The sequence below is a fragment of the Nesoenas mayeri genome, assembly GCF_963082525.1.
Source record: "Nesoenas mayeri genome assembly, chromosome: 2".
Classification (NCBI taxonomy): domain Eukaryota; kingdom Metazoa; phylum Chordata; class Aves; order Columbiformes; family Columbidae; genus Nesoenas; species Nesoenas mayeri.
In genome coordinates, this window is record NC_137543.1 from 105,756,475 (window position 1) to 105,777,713 (window position 21,239).

General features: G+C 36.1%; 1 protein-coding gene across 1 annotated transcript in view; it reads right to left on the reverse strand.

Annotated features, from left to right (window-relative positions):
- Window positions 1-21,239, reverse strand: part of CNTNAP2 (contactin associated protein 2) — a gene marked incomplete at its 3' end in the record, with an annotated part of 1,137,334 nt that overhangs the window by 646,931 nt on the left and 469,164 nt on the right. The window contains exon 4 of the mRNA XM_080338877.1: window positions 7,396-7,543. Within this exon, the coding sequence (XP_080195003.1) occupies window positions 7,396-7,543 (148 nt within the window). The remainder of the gene's footprint in view (window positions 1-7,395; window positions 7,544-21,239) is intronic.

A 21,239-nucleotide genomic window follows, 5' to 3' on the forward strand; every position in this document is an offset into this window, starting at 1 on the left:
CCTGAACATTCTCCCTACTTTGGAGGATGAGGGGAAAAGCTGGCATCACAGTGGTATAATTCTCCAAGATGGGTCCCCAGCTTCAAAACAGTACTTTATGTAGAAACTCAACTCAGTATAGGGAGATACTAAATATAATTCCCATAGCTCATTTTTACCTTTTAAAAGCAGTATTATAAATGGTTAAATTTGGTTCTTTCCCATCAGCAATGCTGACCCTTTAATATATGTAGCTCAATATCAGAGAACACTAGCATTACCTTTGGCAGAGAGAAAACAACGTTTCACTCACAGCAAGACTCCATTTGCCGTTTTGCTTAAAATGAAAATACAAAATGCATCATCTTCACCCAAACTTTAGGGAAAGAGCAGAATAAATTGAACTGAGCCTGGAAGTAACCACATCCTTAATATACGTTTTATTCCAGGCATGCAGGAAAGCAAATACCAGTGAGACCCTCAGGCTCTAAATCAATGGCACAGAACCAAGACCTATAGTTTGAAATCTGTCAAAGGTTTTTTTTGTTTCATGAGGAAAAAAATCATCTGATTTCTCTAGTGAATAAGTCATCACAGACAAATGGATCAATCACCGCGTACAGGAATGCAGGAAAATGATGCTGGGCGCATCATCCCAAGCGCTCACTCGGGCAAGAAACTTTAAAGGCGAGACTATTGTGATTAGACTGAAGCTTTTGATGGCATTTACCTGAATCCTACCATCCTTCCAAAAAAGCACAGTGTAACTTTACTTCCATTTTCTACTTTTTCAGATGTTTATGGATCCTAAGGACACTTTTAAAATCTCCATCCTCTTATTAAAATAGCTCATTGCAGACCATTGTATGGAAGACCCCTTCTGCAAGATGTGTGAGCAACTACAGGAAAACCTATTAGAAAATGTTAGTCTGCTCTTTTCCACAAGAGCCAGACCTGAATTCGATAAACCATAATCAAAGTCTGCAAGATTTTATCATATTTGGCCATGCATTCCTTTTATCTAAAGCAGGGACAATCTTTTCTCCATTCCATAGGAAAAAGAGAAGAGCTTTTTCAAATGAACCAGCTACATACATCCTTCCAAAGGAAACGCTGAATGATTAAAAAAATGTTCAAGTGTAATTGAAAACTGCCTGAGAATGCAATTGAACAAGCTGGTGGGGCATGTATTAATACAAAATACTTGTTTTTTTCTGATTTATTATATATTCATTGCCAGCTAACAAAGGAACCTGCAAACAATACACATGGTTGTTGCTTTTCTCAAAGCCGTGGTGCTTATCTACCAGTAACTTCATTACAACTAGAAATAGAAAAATAATGGACTTCTCCGTTTGCTGCCAGTTTCAAAGAGTTGAAGGAAAAAAATTAATATTGCATCAGATTAATGAAAAAGTAAAGAATAAAACATAAAAATGTGTTCCTAAGACTTTTTTTTAGCACAAACTCATTTTATGTCAAATCTTCCTGAAATATTTAATTTAAAAAAAAAAAAAGTTAAAATTAAACAATAAGGTATTCGGAAATATTTGTCCTGTTTCAATCTCAATCATCTGATTTTAAAGTAAGATTTTAATGCACTACACAAATGTTATTTTTTGAAATATTATTTTTAAAATGCAGGAAGTAGATGTTTTAAATTTTAAGTACTACCTCCTACCAAAATAGACCCATATTTGTTACTGGTAACTACCAAAGGTAACAAAAGGACTGAAGCCTGTTTTCACTTATTTTCATGCCAAAATATATGAAGATGTATGTAGGACCAATCACAACCATCTCTTTCTGGAGAGGGGATGGAGGAAAACAATCTGCACTGAGAATGCTTCTAAAGAAAGATGGTGATTTTGGCGTCAAATTGCAAAAATCTGCTTTTAAAGACTACCATGACTTGAGAATATATGGAGCATAAAAGGTACCTATTTTCATGACTGTTAAGGAAAAAAAAATCTGCTGCATGTCTAAAAGCTAGAAAATATGCTAACAAAGAAGCAAGCTTACAAATAGAGCAATAATTCACACAGATCTTTAAAACTTTGCAAAGGAAAAGTTCAACAGTTCATTTCCTTTACTCTCCATAGTTTAGATGTGACCATTCAGCCATGCACTTTTAATGTCAGAAAGAGAATATCAAACCATGTTTGCAGCTGCCGAGCTGTAAAGATAATGGCTAAAAATCAAACAAATATAATAGACCTAAATAGGTACAGAACTACCCAGTATAAAAGTATTGAAACTTAAGAGAAAAGGGAAAAAAGACTGGATGCTTAGCAGAACTGTCCCATCCACTGTCACAACCAAAGCTACCCAGTTCACAGGGACACTTTTTAAACAATTGTTTCAGTTCGGTGGTTTTTTTCCTACATTAAAATCCCTGTACATCTAAATCACTGTTACAGCAAGCTAATAAAATTGCTAGGAATATGATAACTTGATTTCACAAAATATTTGCTTCAAAATGTTTTTTCCTTTCTGCCAGTTAATATTTTTATGCAGTTCCAACACTAAGATAGTCAGAAAAGTCTGACCAGACAACTTAGTGGCACACTTCTTATAAATAATAGAATACCATAAGAGAAGGCAAGGAATTTTAATTGCAGATCACTGGACTACATTAGTATCCTCACAATTCAGATGAATAGTCACATAGGCACCAAAAATGTAATAACAGAAATACATTTATACATTATACATACATTTATACACATACAGAGCTGTATTTTATTCAGCACAGAGTGTTCCAATAGTGATCATGACACTTTAATGGTCTCTTTTTTAAATATTATGCTGGTGAAAAAACAAGTCCAGGGTACACTACTGAATCTGGCCAAGTGGAACTCTATCAGATTCCACAAAAGAGAAACAACAGCAGCTTTCTCATCTACCTTAAAAGGTCCCTTTGACGTTTGAATGCAATAGATGATTAAGGACAGGATGGAGCTGTCTCATTAAGCATGCATGGCAACCATGGGAGAGAATGAGTGAGAGATTGGTAGTTAGTTATTAATAGCTCCAATAGCATGAAACCAAGCAAAGGAGATTTTGAATAAATATCCCAGAAAATTTCCTAACAACGAGTATAGCTGAACATGGAATTAACTGCCAAAGGAAACAATAGATCGAGTCAAAAACACTGCAGGCAGACAGGATTAACTGCACCAACGATTACCTCAAATATCTGTTAAGCCCGTAGTTTTTAGCACTTCAATACTTTCTAATCAGTTCTTGCAAATATTCACTTGGCTCATCCCTTGAAAACATCTCAAAACCTGATTTTTGTTCTTATAACATGTTTACATGACCAAGGTTTTGTTCACTTTGCTATCTGGTCAGTAAATCTTATCTACACAAACATTTATTATTTCATAGAACCCTAAGGACTGTGGTTACTATTTTTCATTCTTTTCTCTCCATCCCTAAAAAAAACCACTCACCGATTAGGAAACTGGAACAGTAACATTTGACATAGCACAATACAAGTAATATAGATAATAAAATGAACAGATCTGCAAACATAACTCAGGTGACATTTGTTCAGTTCCACTGCTCCCTAAGCTTTAGCAAACAGACCTGGCTGATGAATGGAAACAGCTCAGTTTGCAACCATTCATGGAGCTTTATCGTTGTTCCTGCTACCTGTTTGCTTTGGGTATGTCGAGTGTTTGCATGACTTTCTGCTGTCTCCAAGTGATATTTTTCAAGTATATCCAACGCTTTAGAAGTGAATAATTTGGAATTTGAAAATTCTTAGCATCCAGTGTACAACTGTGTCAAAAAGATTCAGATGTACAATTTAGATGCAGAAAATCAACACAGTCATATAAAAAAACTCTGTGAAGACAGTTATCAGCAAGTGCTTTCCATTCGTAGGATTTCAGCACCCAGAAGGCCTCATTCAGTTATCTAGAAAAGCACCGCCAAAGACTATGCAATAGTGTTGCTATTGTCACTTCTGAAGGCATTCACCTGCCACAGGAACTATTCATATGACAATGGTTCTGCAGGAATTCATTATGTTCATCATGAATCAGCAGTAAAATGTACTACATTGCAGTTGCCATAGCCTCCAGATGTCATGTCTTTGGTGCCTGTCTCAAAAATCCATAAACGTGGACATTATTGAAGATGTATGTCACGTGCCTTTGCTCCCTGTCTCCAAAAGAGCATGAATAAAAATCTATCATCAGTTTTCATTTAACTGATTTGGTCAATATTTTGCCTTTGGTTATGTTGCTTTATTCTCTGTGACTTGCTTTTTGATAAATGATGTCACTGCAAATGTAAAGACCCTTTCCCCCTTTACAGTGCAGACCATTTGAAAATAAAAGCTAGAACTCCCAATAACTTTTTTTTTTTTTTTTTTTTTTTTAAGACATAGTTTTGCCCTATGGAGAATGAAAATCTTTTCTAAATTTGATCTCACAGTTTATTCACAGTTAAAAATACAAGGTTCCTTCTGAATATTATTGTAGACTTTTCTGGTGACTTCTATGAGCCACACAGATCTCAAGTACACAAAGTGCTAAGGTGCCGTTTCAAAGACAGACTAGATCTAAAACTTTCAGAAACAAACAAACAAACATACAAAACTGAAAGAAGAAGATTTGGTAACGTTGTGAACTTATTCAGGGAACAGAAGTTAATTCTAATCCATCTCTGGGAATCACAGCTCTTTTTAAAATTCAATTTGCCGGGAAAGGAAGAACATGGATTTCAGCTCTGGTACAAAAATAATTAAATGTGTATCTTATATGCATACCTCAACAAAATAGGAACCAGAAAATATGGCAATTAATAACCTGACTTTTGAATTAGCAGTTCAATACATGGAAGTATTTTTCTTAATACTTTGAGAATAATGACCAGATTGCATTAATGTGCAAGGAAAGAGTTTTTGTAGTCACTAAGTTCATGGCTTCCCAAGGAAACCTTGCTTGCCCTGTGAGAAAATACCTGATTTTATACATGAAAACAAGCTCTCTAAAATATCTAAATAAAATTGTATAGTCAATATAAATCTATAAACTTAAAAAATTATGAATGTGATATATTGGGCAGAGTTTTTATTTAGGTAGTATTTCCGAAGTTTGGGGCATATTTGACATATTTCAGGCTCTGAAAATTACTGATCATCCAAATGGCCAGTTCCTCCACTGACAGCAGGATTAATCTCCAAATCACATAGGTTGATGACAGTGATTGTATTAAAATGCAAATATATGCACTTCTAATCATATGATTAAAAACTTCTCGTCTGCCAGAGGACATGTCTACATGGAACAATGTAGCATTATACACCTGGATCCAAATGATGCATTTGAAGACAAGTTGGGAATTTGTACTCATTATTCCCTTGTTCCAGTAGTCATACCAAAGGGAATCTTTAGTTTTTCTCAACTGCTCTGTTGCTGTCTACTGGTAGCATTTGGAGACAGGCTAGTTTCTGCATGTAAAAAACACACCACATTTTAGGTGGGTTTTTGAAAGAAAAGTCCTTATGCGCATTAAAATGTAAAATAATATTATTGATGTTATATATATTAAAACCAACAAACAACAAATAATTATTGAAATCACTTCTAATACAAACAGACCAACAATACTCTCGGTAAAATTACAAAATTATGTTTGGCCACCTCATTTCTTCTGTGAAGACAAATTTTACCAGTATTTTCATAGCTCCATACACTGTTTACTCGGCAGATACTTTTTATTCTCCTCCAAAATCCATCAAGCAAGTAACTTTTCAACAAATAACTTAACTAATTTTGTCAAAATCTGTGTTTTACTTTTTCTCACATTTACTTTAAGCCTCTACAAGCATCTTGTCATGTACCTACAGTATTTTGCCAATCCATTTCATAAAAAAACCCTACTCTTACCTGTAAATATTACAGCAAAGATCATGGGTTTTTTGCTTGATTCTGCTACATTTTATTCTGTTATAGTCATATTTCACAGTAAACTAGATGTTGGTTTCTCATATTGAAAATCTGAAATTGCATTTGATGTACAAGGAGGTATACTTAAAAGTAAATATTTATCAAGCTGCAAAATTAACCACACTGTAGTGTTTGTTCTACTTAAAACAGCATATAAAACATTTTAGCAGTATGACTGTAAACACTTGTTTATTAAGAGCCACATACTGAATAATCACAGTGATATCTAAAGCTTCAGAAGCTCAATTTCTCTTTGAATAAGAATCAACTTCAGAATAACCTACTCTTTCTCAGAAAACAGATATGCTGTTGCCTTTTTACAAAGGTATCTAACATCCTTGTGTGCCCTCAGCACAGCAGTACCAACACCACAGCAAGTTTTATTTGATTTCTCAACTAAATTAGTGCAGCTGCTGGGAAATTTTCTGTGGTAAAATATATATATTCTAAAATAGGGCTTTAATTCATTGCATGGCAATAGGAAAAATAATACCAAAACTCTATCCTTTGAGGTTCTTATTGGTGCTAACTGAAAGCCTTTTGACTATTTATCCAACACAAAACAACAACTGAAATCACAAGGTGTTTTTATTTGTTACCAGTTAGAATGGTAAAGGGTTCCCTCATGTCTTGTCACCCAGTGAAGTGAATGGGTGAGACTTCCAGATGTGCGCTCCTCACCTTATTCTATCTCCTGGTTATTAAAAGACAAATCTCAAGTAGTTCCTTCCAGCTGATATACCAACAAAGCCAGGACAGCGCATAAAAATACGTACTTAGAAATAGGACATCAGACACTTAATTTTCTGCAGGTTTATAGACTTCCTTCAAGCGCTGGCTAGGTTGAATTCAGGGAAGGGAATTTAGACACTACCCTTGCTTTTCTGGAAACATAAGTTCTGCTCTTCAGAAGCATTTGCACCATTTCTCATCTGTATATAAAATAAATTCTAGAGACATATTCAAACACGAAAGGAAAAAACCTCTGAAAAACATGTTGCATATTTAGACAATTCGAGCTACTCTGACAGAATTCTTATGTATTTTCTTTAATTTTAACTCTAGCACTGGGCAATGAATTATGTCCTGTTTCCCAGCTGTTTCTCACAAGACCCAACATGGCATTTGCCTGAATACTATCTTTTGCTCAACTGGCTTGTTCAAGCTTATATAATAGACAAAGTCTTCTGTAAAAGAAACCATCAAGATCAAAAGGAGCAACTTCAAAGCACTATTGTAAAGTCCAATGTTGCCTCTTCCAGGGAAGAACAAACTAGCAACTCAGAGTTAAGGTTTCAATAAATATTTCATGAAGCTCTGGGCAAATATAATTATAAATCCTGAAACATCTTAGTCTATCTAAGCAAAAAGTACTCGAGATTCAGATTTAGTCTGAGATCCAAAGACAGTTTTTATTTATGGGGTAAAAAAAGATGCTCATTGAAAAACTTACAATAGGAGCAGCCGTAGACTTCAATTCTTAACCCAATTTGGCCCTCTCCATTCCAGTCCAAAGGAACTATCCGTACATAGTGAGCAATAACTGGATGTTGTAAATCATGCCGGACCACACTATCAGAGTTTGTATTTCCAGGAAATGCCTAAGGGGAAGAAGAAAAATAAAATTGTTGTATTACATCTATCTCACATGCTATAAATGTTCTCTTAAGAAAAAACATCAGGTAGTGAAGTCATCTGAGCGTCAAGGTTACACTGAAGTTTGGCTTGAATGTTTCTTTGATAGTGACTAAACAAACAGTTTGTTTACAAAGTTTCACGAGAATAGCAAAACAGTAGCATTGGGACCTCTGTTTACTTTCTCCATGATAGGTATGTTGAATTCAGTAAAACAGCTGCTTCTAGTTAAGAAAGTAATCCATTTTCAATTATTAATCTGTTACTCAGTAATTAACATGTTAATAAAACTGTCCAAGCCAGAGTGGTTGTTCTGGAGAAGATGATGTCCAGCCTCTATCAGTAAAATTACACACACCAGTCATTTTTCTGTAAATATGAACACTGAAATAACCTGCTCCCTGAAACAAACAGGGACCCCTTCAATTTCTCAGGTTTTCAAGAATTTAAAAATCTTCCTTTTGATGTATTAGCTGCTGGAAAGTGAGTGTCCAGTGTCTTGTCTAAGCATAGCTGTCACCCATAGCAAAGCCTATTTTTGGTTCATAAAATTTTGGAAGTCAGGAAAGGACACAAGAGCTCTCAAGGCAGTTTTGAAAATTAATGAAGTAAATATTTAGCACTTGGTTTGCAGTTTTGTATCTCTTGGTAAAATATTTCATAGCATTAAGCTTAAAAGTAAACAATATGAACAATAGGTACTAGTTAACATCATAGATTTTTTTGTTTTGTCTTGTCAGTTTATGGATAATCAATTCATTCACTGATGGCAGATGTTAAAAGACTATCATTCAGTCATTGTTAGCATTTTCAGTGGAACTTTCACATCTCCTTGTGAATTTTGTGATTTTCAATAGAAGCATATGTCTTGTAACAAAGAACGGGCATAAATGAACAGAGAAAAGGTGACCCACTGCTAGGGAGACTATGAAAATAAGGAATGTTTGTGTATACTCATATTTTTACATTCTTTAGAGGTATCTACAACATTTCTATCTGAGTAAATCCATAATGAAATCCTATAACAAATATCAATAGTGCAACCAAAGCCAAAGAAATAACTGGGCTGTAAGGAATACTACTGCAAAATATAATTATCAATAATTTGAAAGGGTCAAAATTTGAATTGTTCCTTTGCATATAGATATAGCAATATCTAATTACATATATATGTACATACATATTCCAAAAGGATAAATTAATAATGATTTTGCACAGTGCACAGTAGATGCAGGTGGTGGTAAATGTAAGGATTATCCACAGGATCCCTTCCTTAGTGGACTCAATAAATTATGACATTTACTAATGGTTATATTTACCTTAATTTTCTGTACTGCAGCTATTGATGTGCTAAATGACGATAATGGCACTCCTCATTTCATAGCTGAGCTTGTAACATAGATTAATTAATGTCTATGAAGCACTTACATTTTCAAGTGGTGTTTACAAGGAAATTAATAGTTCTGTCTTCTGAGCTAAACAGAAGACAATAAAAAACAACAGAAAGCATACACTGAAGGAGGACAAAAAAAATCCCATTGGAGAGCTGCTTATTCTCTTAGTCTTGTTCTAGGAATCACAGAACTTCATGGAGGGAATAAAGAATTTGATCCTTTAAAACATATATTTTAGTGAGAATTCAAGGTAAAGATCTATATTTCAAGAGCAATTTCCATTTGGGCATGTCTGAATTTTGTGATGTTTGCCATATAATCTTATCAAAACCCTCTTCATGTACGTTTCTGCTGGTTGTTTTGTTTTGGGCTTTGTTTGTTTAATTTGCTAGAAGTATTGGGTGGAAAGGAAGTTCAATATAGGAGGTCACGATCATCCTGAGTGCCATCACGTGGCACATACAGGACAACCAAGCGATCAGGCCCAGTCAGCATGGGTTCATGAAAGGCAGGTCCTGCCTGACTAACCTGATCTCCTTCTATGACAAGGTGACCCACTTAGTTGATGAGGGAAAGGCTGTGGATGCTGTGTACCTAGACTTGAGTAAAGCCTTTGACACCATTTCCCACAGCATTTCCCTGAAGAAACTGGCTGCTCATGGCTTGAACACAGTCATAAGAAAAATTGCAAGCAAACACAAAATTCCTATCTCAGGAAGAACACCTGGTGTCGGGCTCTTTAGAACAGTCCTTTTAAACTGCTCCATGGAATATTACTAACAAATCCTGTCCTTCAACTTGAATCTGAAAACCACTTGCCTTCCTAGGGAAATAACGACAATTTTAATCACTTGGCCTGTTGAAATTATACCAAAAAGCCACAAGAATATTTTATAAAGGAATGTGCAAAGAAATATCCAAGCTATCCAAGCTGTTACAAGTTACCTCTTTCTTCAGGGATTTCTTTCACTTCTTTTTTTTTTTTCTTTTTTTTTTTCTTTTTTCCCTGCTAAGATGAAAATGACAGAAAGATTTTGGAAGAACTGCAGAATACTTGTGTTTCTGCTTAATTCCATTCTGACTGTGAAATGGCAACTCAGCCTTCATGCCAAAAGTACCTAATAACCACATCAGAAGTTTAGAGCAAGAGGTAATCTCTGATTGGAAACCCTAGGAATTTAGTACTCTTATATATCTTAACAAAAGAGACAACAATAGAATAAGAGATGCTGGAGGTGCTATTTTTGTTCTAAAGTAAATAATCCAATTTAATCTCATTACGTGTTTTCCAAATGTATTCCTTCAGGAATTATATTTTTCCCTTTGATGAAGACAACATGCCTCCATAATTTACCTCTTAGGTTGTTTTGTTCTTGTTCACATCAAATTCTATTCTGAAAGTGACTGTATAGCCATCTTTTAGACCAAATGACCTCAAATAGCTGTTAGTACCTGAAACAGGATTACTTTCATATATCAAAAACCTTGTTTAATAATCATCAAATGCAAATCTATTTTGAAAGCACTAATTGGAAGTGGAAAGGATTTTAAAATTTTCCTCACCTGCCCACTTCTTTTCCTTATAGTTCACAAAATGAATAGTAAAGTGATTTAATGTCCTAACTTGCTTGCAACAGAAACTTCCTAAATTTAATTTTAAGTTGTGTTATAAATCTTAGGGGATTGAACATTTAGAGTCTATGGATCACTAGTTGCGTGCAAGTAATTTTTTTCTTCATGCAGCATTGGCAATTTTATCTGACTCGGTTATTGCTGTTTTATTTATTTTGGGCAGCCAGGATGCATGCTTTCCTGACCAAGGAGGCAGTGACATTTTGCGTTTAGCGTGACTTCATCATAGTCTCTTGAGTCTATCCCTGACTAGGGCTGAGGGCTTCTATGGCAATTGAATGAAAGAAAGAGTTGGAAGTCAACAAAGCGACACCCATGCCATGAGTAGCCTCATGCATTTGACTATGTGTGTAGAAGCACAAGCTGGAAATTCTGATGTACAGAGACCTTTATTACTGAGGTTCAATATTTGTCCTACATGATCTGCTGAACCATGACAACGATTTGCAGCAGCACAGAAAAGGTGGAGTATGGTTTTGTTTCTATGTAAAGGCCCAAATTGCTCAGGAAAAGGTTGGTAGATACACAGTGAATCTTTTTTTTTCCAGAGCTACATCACACCAACGCTGCTGTTTTCTAGTAACAGCAGGTGTTCTTAGTATCACCAGCTTTTGTAATGAAGATGCTATAATCTTGTTGCTATTTGTTAGTCTGGTATATCCCTTCCTCTACACCTAATATGAAAGAAACCAAAAATATTCTCTGTGGTTATTTTTAGGAAGGAGTGGAAAGACAAAGGAACAAGGATCTCCCTATCTTTCACTTTCCCTACCTTCTTGACTAATTTACCTTTTGAGAGTATTTTGAAAATATACTTGTAAATGCTTGGAACAAATGTAGAGTTCCTCAGAAGGAAGAGGCTATCATAATGTCACTCTGTTTCTCTCTAGGATTGCAGGAGGCACCTGCAGGAAATGTCTGTAGATCCATTCGATAAAGCTCTGTAAATACTTGTAATAGGACAAGCACAGCAGCCAGAAATGACTGTTGGCAATTGTGCTTTGTTGCTTACTAACTTCGGCTAAGAGCCCCAATGTCTCTGATATTCATTCTGTCTGTAAAATGGAGATAATACTCTCAGAAGTGTTTGCTGAGAATTAATTAGCTATTATTTATTCACTGATCCTTTAAAAACAAAACCAATCCATGCACTGTTTTTCCATCCCTGCTCACTTACAAAAAAAAAGAAATAAATCAAATGAGAGAGACTCATTGACTTTTATGGCCTGATGGAAGAATTATGATAATCTAGTCTGGAGTTCTGGAGATACAGAGTACCAACTCCCATGCAATAGTTCACATAATGAGTTCTTAGTCTGGGCGATAATGCAACTTTCACAAGGTTATTCAATCTTCATTTCAGAACTTAAAGTGATGGATAATTAACTCTATCACACCCTTATGGAAGCTCTCCCAATGCTTACTTATATTCAGTGTTAAAAATATTATTTTTACTTGGGCTTTGTCTGCTTTGTTCGTCCAGTCACTGGATCTCATTACATCTTTTGTTCAGTATTAAAGAATGGTTCGGTATCACAGATAACTTCTCCTTTGCAAGAACCTGGCAAACTAGGATAAGAAAATACTGGCTATACTTCCATAACATCAAAATAATCTGATAACTAATAAAACCTGATAATTAGTCTTGAACAGGTTGCAAAATGACAACATAATCTGGCTTGCAAAATCTGCACACGTTTTATTTTGAAGACATTTACTTCCTACCCCTGCCACCACTTCCCAGCATTGACTGATGTGTAAAATCAGATTAAAATAACAGCACAGTTTTACACTGACTTCGTTGAATTCATTCTCTTGCTGCATCACTGTCTTAAACACCAGGGTTCAACTTCCTAAATAGGGTCACCAAAAGATTTCCAATTATCACTCACATTATGCATTATTATCTAACTGGTATTACTATTATACATTGTATCATAACAGAAAACCTTCAGGCAGTCTCCACTGTGCTTCATATAAACTTAGCTGTGACTTAATGATACAAGCTATATGATACTTAAAAATTGACATTCCTCTTTTTTGTAAATTCAGCTAATCTCTATGCCATTCAAACTGTTTACTTAGAATAACTCTGGTACAAATGCTAAACAGCTGTCATATTAATATATCACAGGCCACAGTGACTATCTAGTTTTTAGGAAGAATGTCACAAAAGTTCAATCCATCTTTGAATAAAGATCTGTTATTTTCAGAACCCACTTTGTACTCATTTATATACATAACATGATTGTTTAGCATTGTTAGTCTGAGCCTGCTTAGGAAGGAATAAAAAGAATATACTTTAGATACAACAGAGAGAAAAGCAAAGTGGAAAGAAAGCAGAAGTGATAGATTCTTATTTTCAGCAGCTTTTCATAAATTCTCTAGGAAAGCCAACTGAGTTTCATTGAATGGAATGAATCAACGGTCCTTCATAAAAAATAAAATCAATTATAAAGTCATTACCTGAAAATGAGTACTCAAAAAACAAAATTCCATTTTAAAGGCAATTAGACTATATGTCAGTACTAAGCTGAATTGCACATGTATTGATGTATGCAAAATGATGAACATCCTCCATCCATAAGAGATGTAGAAAGTAAAAAATTAAAGAATATGTTTATAGAGACTATTGAATTTATTTTTGCAAGCTACCTCAAGCAGCAGATGACTATGCTGAGCTTTATAAGAGCTTTACATTGTATGTCTCAAGTACTGATGTTCTCACTGGAATTACAGCACTGGAGCAAACTTTACTTTTCCTCGCTGTCACAATAACACATAGGAAAACAATTGCTGCTGTAAAAGTGAGAGAGAGGGCTGAAGTCAGGTAAGTATCCCAGTAGTCTTTTTCTCCTTAAAGCTCGCTACAGTGGTGGCATGATTTGTGCTTCATGCTGCACTGGAAATGCAAATAGTGCTAAGTGTTGAGAAGGAGAAGTAGACAGCATCTCACACAAGAGCTAAAACTTCCCCCTAGGCTGCAGCTGGACAGTCAGCCCTATTTGTCTTCCTATCTACAGTGACCAGGCTAATCCATCACGTCTGGGTCTGCAGTGCAGAGTGGTATATCCCTCCCTCACAGGTCTGGTGCGAGTAACAGGAAGCAGCAGAAATTGCTCCCTGAAGGGCTGATGCTGCAGCTTGTGATGCTAAAGTGGCATTCTAGTAAGCAAGCCTCGCCACATTGTGTCTTTGCAAGGGAGGGGGCACTCCCCCTATATCTAGAGGTTTAATCTTAAACATAGAAGATGAAGAAATGAGACACAGAAGTACGAATTCATTTCAGGACATGAAGAACATCTTAATCAGATACTTAACATTGTGCACATGCATAAGTTGAATTAGGTTAAATAGCTAAAATGTTAAGTGCCATCTTGAAATGAGATTCTTTTCTGAGTTGGGGCAAAAGGGTTCAACTCTAAGAGCTTAATTTAGGTTCCACACTGAAGTGTCTAGTGACAGACATGCTAGAATAACCAAGACAACCCCATCAACCCAGCAGAAGTAAGGTCTGAGGTCTCTCAGATGGTGCTGGGTACCTAAATTCAGGAAACTGCAATTGCACTCAGGATGCCTAGCAGACATTTTTCTGTGCAAGAGATTAATCTTCCCCTAGGGATAGCTACTTATCTTCTAGCACTATGAGCTTAGTTCAGAGAAGAAGTTTAGTTAAAGGTCTACCCAAGTGTTCTGGTAATAGGTACTTGCACATTACAACCAGGTATTCTATGCCATAGGAATGTGTGGAGAAGAAGATTCATATACAAATATATTTCTTCAGTTATACTGCTTAGTATTTTTGTCTTTGGGTTCAGTGATGGCAGGAGACTAATGCTTGGGAACAAAAATACCAAAATCCTATCAGATTACATTTATGCTGGGGTCCATTTGTTCTGGGTTGACAAATTTATCACCATGTTTAGGCTTAATAATTGAGTAAAAAAATGTGACTCAAAACACACTGCAGTCCACCCTTGATTTCAAAATCTAACACAAAGGACTGTGCTAACCTGGATCTGTGGAGTGGTACCATAAAAAGAAAAAATGAAAAAAATTACATGTAGAAATGAATAAAAATTATACAACATTAGATCTGTTTGTTCGTTTGTTTTTAAAGACTGTTACTGGAGTTGTATATTTACGAAACCCAGAACCATAGCATACCAGGGTCCTATCGTCCCTCATTTAATCCATAGCTAACAAAACCTATTTTTAAAACATAGTGCATCTTTATATTACCTTTTCATACAGGATAAAAGATGGTTATTAAATCAAAGTATACCTCAGTTATGTGCCAGTGTATGATAATGTATAAATGGCCAACACTAAAGAGTAAATATGAAAAGTTTCTGAATTTCACTTACATTTTACAACTGTAGCTCAGATTCTTTGGCTCTACTTCCAAATAACCCCAGTGTATCTCAGCAGAATACTCAGACATCTAAGTCACTGCCTGTGTTTAGAAAGGTGGTTTTCTCACTCATGACAGGTGCTCCTAAGAAGAAGGATTGTAGAACTTTTCTCAGCATGAATACTGAGTACTTTATCTTTTGCTCTACCAGGTCAACCAGTAAGTCAGCTCTGCTTTCTTTGCCCATCATCTGCAAATGAGAATGCTGAGGGCTGACTTCTCACATATTTGTTGTGAGGGACAAAGAACTACAGCAATAAATGAGGAGAATATACAAGAATTCAGCTCTAATCACAGCTATGGAATGCTCTATTCCTGAAAGTAGCACTGAACCCTCAGCACTATGCTGGAAAGTTGCTGTGTGAAGCTCTAACTATGCACTTGCTTTTGACAGCTGCATCTTGACATAATGTTCGAAACATCTGAGCAAGTGACCTGACCCATTCTAGGCCCAAGTGAGATGCTGCGTTTCTATTCAGGGGAAAGTTCATAAATTCAGACATCTACAAGTTATACACTATTTTTCTTTCTACCTAAATTCTGAATTTAAATAAGCATGTCTTCTTGAACTGAAAGTGTACTGATGCATCTTGAAATACCATAAAATTCATAAATGAACTAAGTTTTGCAGAAAGAGCGAAACATTGAGTACTGTAATGATAGTATAGAGCTCTCAAGTGCTAAAAAACAGGGAAAATAACAAAGTGGGGAAGGGAAGAGGAAAGAATAGCGAAAAAGGTTTTCACTTAGAATCATATACCCAGCAAACACATTCACATTTCTGCCAACTTCTGCTGATAAAGGCCTGGAAACAGTAGAAATCAGGAAATTAGTTTATGCGTTGGGTAGTTTTTGGATCTGATTAAGTCTCTAGTTTATTCCAAGTTGATTTCATGTTTCAGAAAATTTCAGTATTGCCTGCTCTACAGGATAACACACTCTTGGAATATACAGTAGGGCTTCTTATCAGTGAAGCCTTTCATGTACTGCCCAGAATTTTAAGTTTGTATAGTGAAGAAATATTATGTTTTCAAAAATTTCTTATCTATAGGACAGGCTTGAGATTTAAAAAAAAGAAAAAAATAAAACTTTTTTTGTGTGATTTTTTTAAAAGGAATTAACAAGTATTTTCCTAAGTAGAAATTGCCCTAACCTTAATGAGAAATTATTCTGTTAGTGAAAATCTGAACAATCCTGTAATCCTTGCTTATAGCTCAATAAAGAGCAAGCTATCCTCTCCCTAAGAAGCAGGGCTGATCACACACTATTGAAACACAGAAAAGTTTAGGTACAGAGGAGGTGTCATGTTCTACATGCATGAAATTATATTATCTATTTTTTTCACAGATACTCCCCAAGTAAAATCTTTTATTAACTTACAGTCTGAACCAAAGGGATGATCAACAAATAAATTTTCAGGCAGAAAGAAAATTTATATTACCTATGGACTGGGCAAAAAGTATTAAACAGAAAGATCCTTTTGCCACATGACAGAAATTAAGAGTAGAGATACTATGCTGTGATAATTGCATGGAGGTAAAGGTGTTAGCAAAATGAATACTCAGCTTTTGTTTTTTCCTTAAGGTAGACAAAATCAACAACAACAAAAAAGTAGTGCAAAAGCAAAATAGGTAATAGGAATGAATGGTTCAGAATGGAAATGACCACATCAGAAACAAATCCTCAAGACATAATGTCAGATATATCTAAGAAGACAAGATAATGTTTACCCAAAACAAACTGAAGAAAACGATGCATTCAATGGTAAGTCCTTTTGCCAGGATTTATGAATCTATCAAATTTGGACAATAGGGAATGGGGAACAAATGGATGGGAAAAGGATTTGTGAACAACCTACATATTTACCAAGCCTAAGAAATGTAAAATAACCATCCAGAAAACCACAGACTTTCAGCACAAACTTACTCAACATTAAATGTATTTTGAAGGAAGTAACAAAGAAAGATGGGAAACATCTCTGGGAAACAATAAAATCCATCAAAGGCAGCGTTAAGCTAAACCATCTGATATCTCTTCTGCAAGACAGGTTTTTTTTTGGTTTTGTTTTGGTTTTTTTTAATAGTAGAGATGGAATGTAGGAAGATGGCAAAAGTATTGTTTGCCATTCACTCGTGGGAGATTAGTAACTATGTAGAAGATGGCAAATAGAGTAAGAGTTGGAAAGAAGCCAATGCAATGTGACAAGGGAACTAGAAGAGATCTTGTTTGAGTTTCTCAAGAATCATTCTTGGATTTTGTATTATTTCATTAATTAATTGGACAGAGGAAGTAAGGCATGTGCTAATGAATGCATAGATGACATGAAGTTTGAAGTCTCTACCAAGGTCAAGGAAAAATTACCAGATTTGAGTAATGATGTCATGAAACTTAAGAGACAGCTAAGTAATGCAAATTCAAAGGCCCTCACCTAGGAACCAAATGACAATTTATTCTATTTCCCGGGGCAAAAGAAGGTAACAAGTGAGCTGCATGGACAATATTATCAGACACCAAAATAAAATAAGTAATAAATCTTTCTTCAAACATCTCAGAAGAACACAGCTGGCCAGACAATTTTTAAGATCAGCAGATACAAACAGAATACAGAAGGAAAACCATGGCAGAGAAATTAAACATGTTCTTTGCATTCTGCGGATGAAACTGGGCTGATCTCCCTGGTGCATCTCTTCTTTCTAAGGGATTTTGTCAAGGGTTCAGTTTGAAGCAGTTTTTGAACAAATAAAGAAAATGAAAAGTAACCATTCATGAAGGTCAGACAGTATTCACCCATGGGTTCTAAGGCAACTCATGGATGAAATAGCTGAATTAGTAACAATGGTGAGTAACTTCTCACATAAAACTGCTTTGGTGCCTAATCATAGGAGGATGGCAATTTTTAAAAATCCTCCTACAGAGAGCCAGGGAATTACAGACCAGTAAGCTTGTCATCTGTGTCAGGCAAAGTCTTGTAAATCTGTATGAAGAACAGAAGCACTGCAGACACCTGAGTAATTATGATCTGCTTGAGAAGAGTCAGTTTGACTTGTACAAGAAAATCCTTCATTATAAACCCAATGAAGTTCATTGAAAGAGCAAATATGCCTATGGATAAAGGTGGCCTGGTTAATGTAATCAATTCAGCTTTCCAAAAGGATGTTGAAAATATCCCTCACCAAAGGCTTTTAAGGTGACTAAGTAGTTACAGCATAAGAAGGAAGGTCTTTAAATGGTAAAATAACTGATGAAAAGAGAAGTAGTAGGACAAGTTGAGTTCCAACAGTGGAAATCTCCTGTGGAGTTGTGCTGATTCCTGTACTGTTCAGCACACTCATAAACTACATAGAAAAGAGGGTAAGCAGAGAGATAAGAAAGTTTGCTGATGGTGCTAAATTATCTAGAGCGAGCGATAAGGGTGAGAGAGCACTGTGAAGAACTGCATCAGAATATGTCTTATGAGCCTGAATGACCGAAATTAGGTGTAGATAAATGTAAAGTGCCACATGGGGAAAAGACTGTCCTAATTTCACATAAAAATGATGAGCTCTGAGCTAACCATTACTATTCAGAAGAGAGGTCTTTGGATTCTAATATGTAGTCCCTGCAACAGTCAGCTCAATGCTCAGTAGCAGTTAAAAGGTAAATTAAATGCTAGTATAAGAGTACTGAAAATACAGTTTATGTCACTGTAAACCATGGTTCATCTACAGTTTGAACATAATGTGAATTTCTAGTGCCCTCGTCTCAAACAGGAATGAAACTTCTGTATGAGGAACACCTGAATAATCTCTGAGTCTTCAATCTTGAAAATATTTCATTGGAATATGAAAGGTCTACGAAATCCCAAGGGATGTGGAGAGCACATAAGAGGGATCAACTTTTCAGACTGTCTCCCTGGGTAAAGACATACTAGACATCAAATGAAGGTAGGTTCAAAAAAAATTAAAAAGAGATGAAAGCAAAGGGGCAGTAACCTATAAAACTTATTAGCACAGAAACTTGAGGTACTACAGGCCTGTCTGAGATTAAGAATGGCAGCTGTCAAAGCACATATGAAAGAATCCACTGAGAGTTACTAAACAGTTAATACATGTGACTCCATAAGTCTTTGAACTTAAACTAATTAGAAGGTAGAAGTATTTTACATGGAAGCATCATACTTATTTCCTCAATTTTTATTTTTCCCCAGGCATTTCCTCATGAATAATGTGGGAGACACAGTAGATGGATCTTTTCTCTGATTAATTATGGCCATGCTTAAATTGTCTTGGGCTGTTCTATGTGGTACAGGCATATTTTGTTGAGTCCCTGCTATATTGCAATAGGAAAGGCAAACTTGATGTTGATATATTTCAACTTGATCTGTTTCAATTTTTTTTTTTTCTTCTTGCAGGAATAAGTAAATATTAATGGTAGTGTATGAGGCTCTGGAAAACTTCCCTCTCATTGTCTAGGCAGTTCATCTTTATAGCCCAAAAACATGAAAATGGTATATAGAAAAAATGCTCATATGAAGCAGAAACAGAGGAATGAATACCAAGACCATAAAAAGGAGTAAACAGGTTTTCAGACACAGTAAAACAGAGATGATCCTAGTATTCTGCTGTGAAGACTGTGCGTGTTTTATATGGTACTTGTGGTTAACATGCAGCAAAAGGCTTTTGGTTATGCCTTAGATTTACCTTTACCCTCATTCACATCAGAAACTCAGATTCTAGTTCTTTTGACTCCAGAATTCAAAACCCATTTCCTTTATGAGTCTTGGTAGCGTGCCGTCCCCATAGTCAAGTTCTCTGCTTGGTTCTTCTAATCCAGGCTAGCCTAACATAGGGATAGTTATGTTCTGCATTCTTATTTCAGGCTTTTGCTCTGCTGCTGTCTCTTCTTTGGCAATGCTTTACATTCTTTTAATCCCCCTTCACCTTTGGGCAATATCAAACTTAGCACCCTCCCAACACTCATCAGTTAGTCTCAGAAGTTATCGAAGTGACTGACTACCAAAGCACTAGAAAAAACCCAAGGTCATTCCAAAGTTTAAAATCAGTAGACATCTAGAAGATCTAGCAGCTGCCTAGTTAGCTTATCGACTCCTATACAAAAAATACAAGGGGAAGTAACTTTTTGTTGATTTCCCCCCCTCCCCTCTGGCTTGTTTTAGAAATACAAAACCAGTGGCATGTAAAAATTTCAGAGTGCAGTGCAGCTGTGTGTATTGAAAGTAATAAGCATGTGTAAGTACTTCTTAAATACTGACAAGGTTTAAATAAATATATTTATAAATTGTTAATTTAGTATCAATATGCAAGTAATTACTATAGTAATCTAGCTCTTTCCATAAAACAGAAAAGGTTCTGAGAGAGCAAAAAGAAAAGAAAAATAGCTTTATCCAGATCTTTTTGCATCTCTAATGCTACTTCTTTGACATCATCTGAGCACTGACAATTATTGTTTAATTCACCTTTGACTGTGAACAAATACAACATGTTTTGTCATGTTTTATCACGTGGCTCTGAGGCTGGTGTCATCAGTGGAACTCTGAGCTTTTCAATCACGGGATGGTCTATTCACTAGATCTACTGACATCTGATTGGATGCTCCTCTCACAGAAGGGGAAAAGAGTGTTTGCTCAGGAATTAGCAGGACTGATTGACAGGGCTTTAAACTAGATTAGAAGGGGGAAGGGGGCTGTAGCAGGTTAGTCAGTGATGAGCAATGACATGGCACACCAAAGCTCGAGGAACTGCATGCTACTGAAATTCTCCAAACTGTGCCACAATGTGAAAAGCACAGTGAACCACACTTGAAGTGCTTCTACACCAATGCACGCAGCATGTGGAAAAAGCAGGCTGAGCTAGAAGCCTTGGCCCAGTGCCAGGGACCTGATATCATCGGCATTAGTGAAACCTGGTGAGATCAGTCCTGTGACTGGTGTGCCATGATGGATGGTTACAAGCTATTTCAGAAGGGACAGAGGGTAGGAGGCGGGGGGGGTGTGTGTCATTGTATGTAGTGGAGGGGCTGGAATGCATGGAGCTGGCAGTTGCTGATGGCAAAGCTGGGAGCCTCTGGGTAAAGATTAAGGGACGGATAAAGCGGATGTCATTGCAGGTGTCTACTATAGGCCCCTCAGGCAGCATGATGACACTGAGGAGTTATTCTTTAAGGAACTAAGGGAAGCCTCTAAGCCATCTGCCCTTGTCCTTATGGGGGACTTCAACTTGCCAG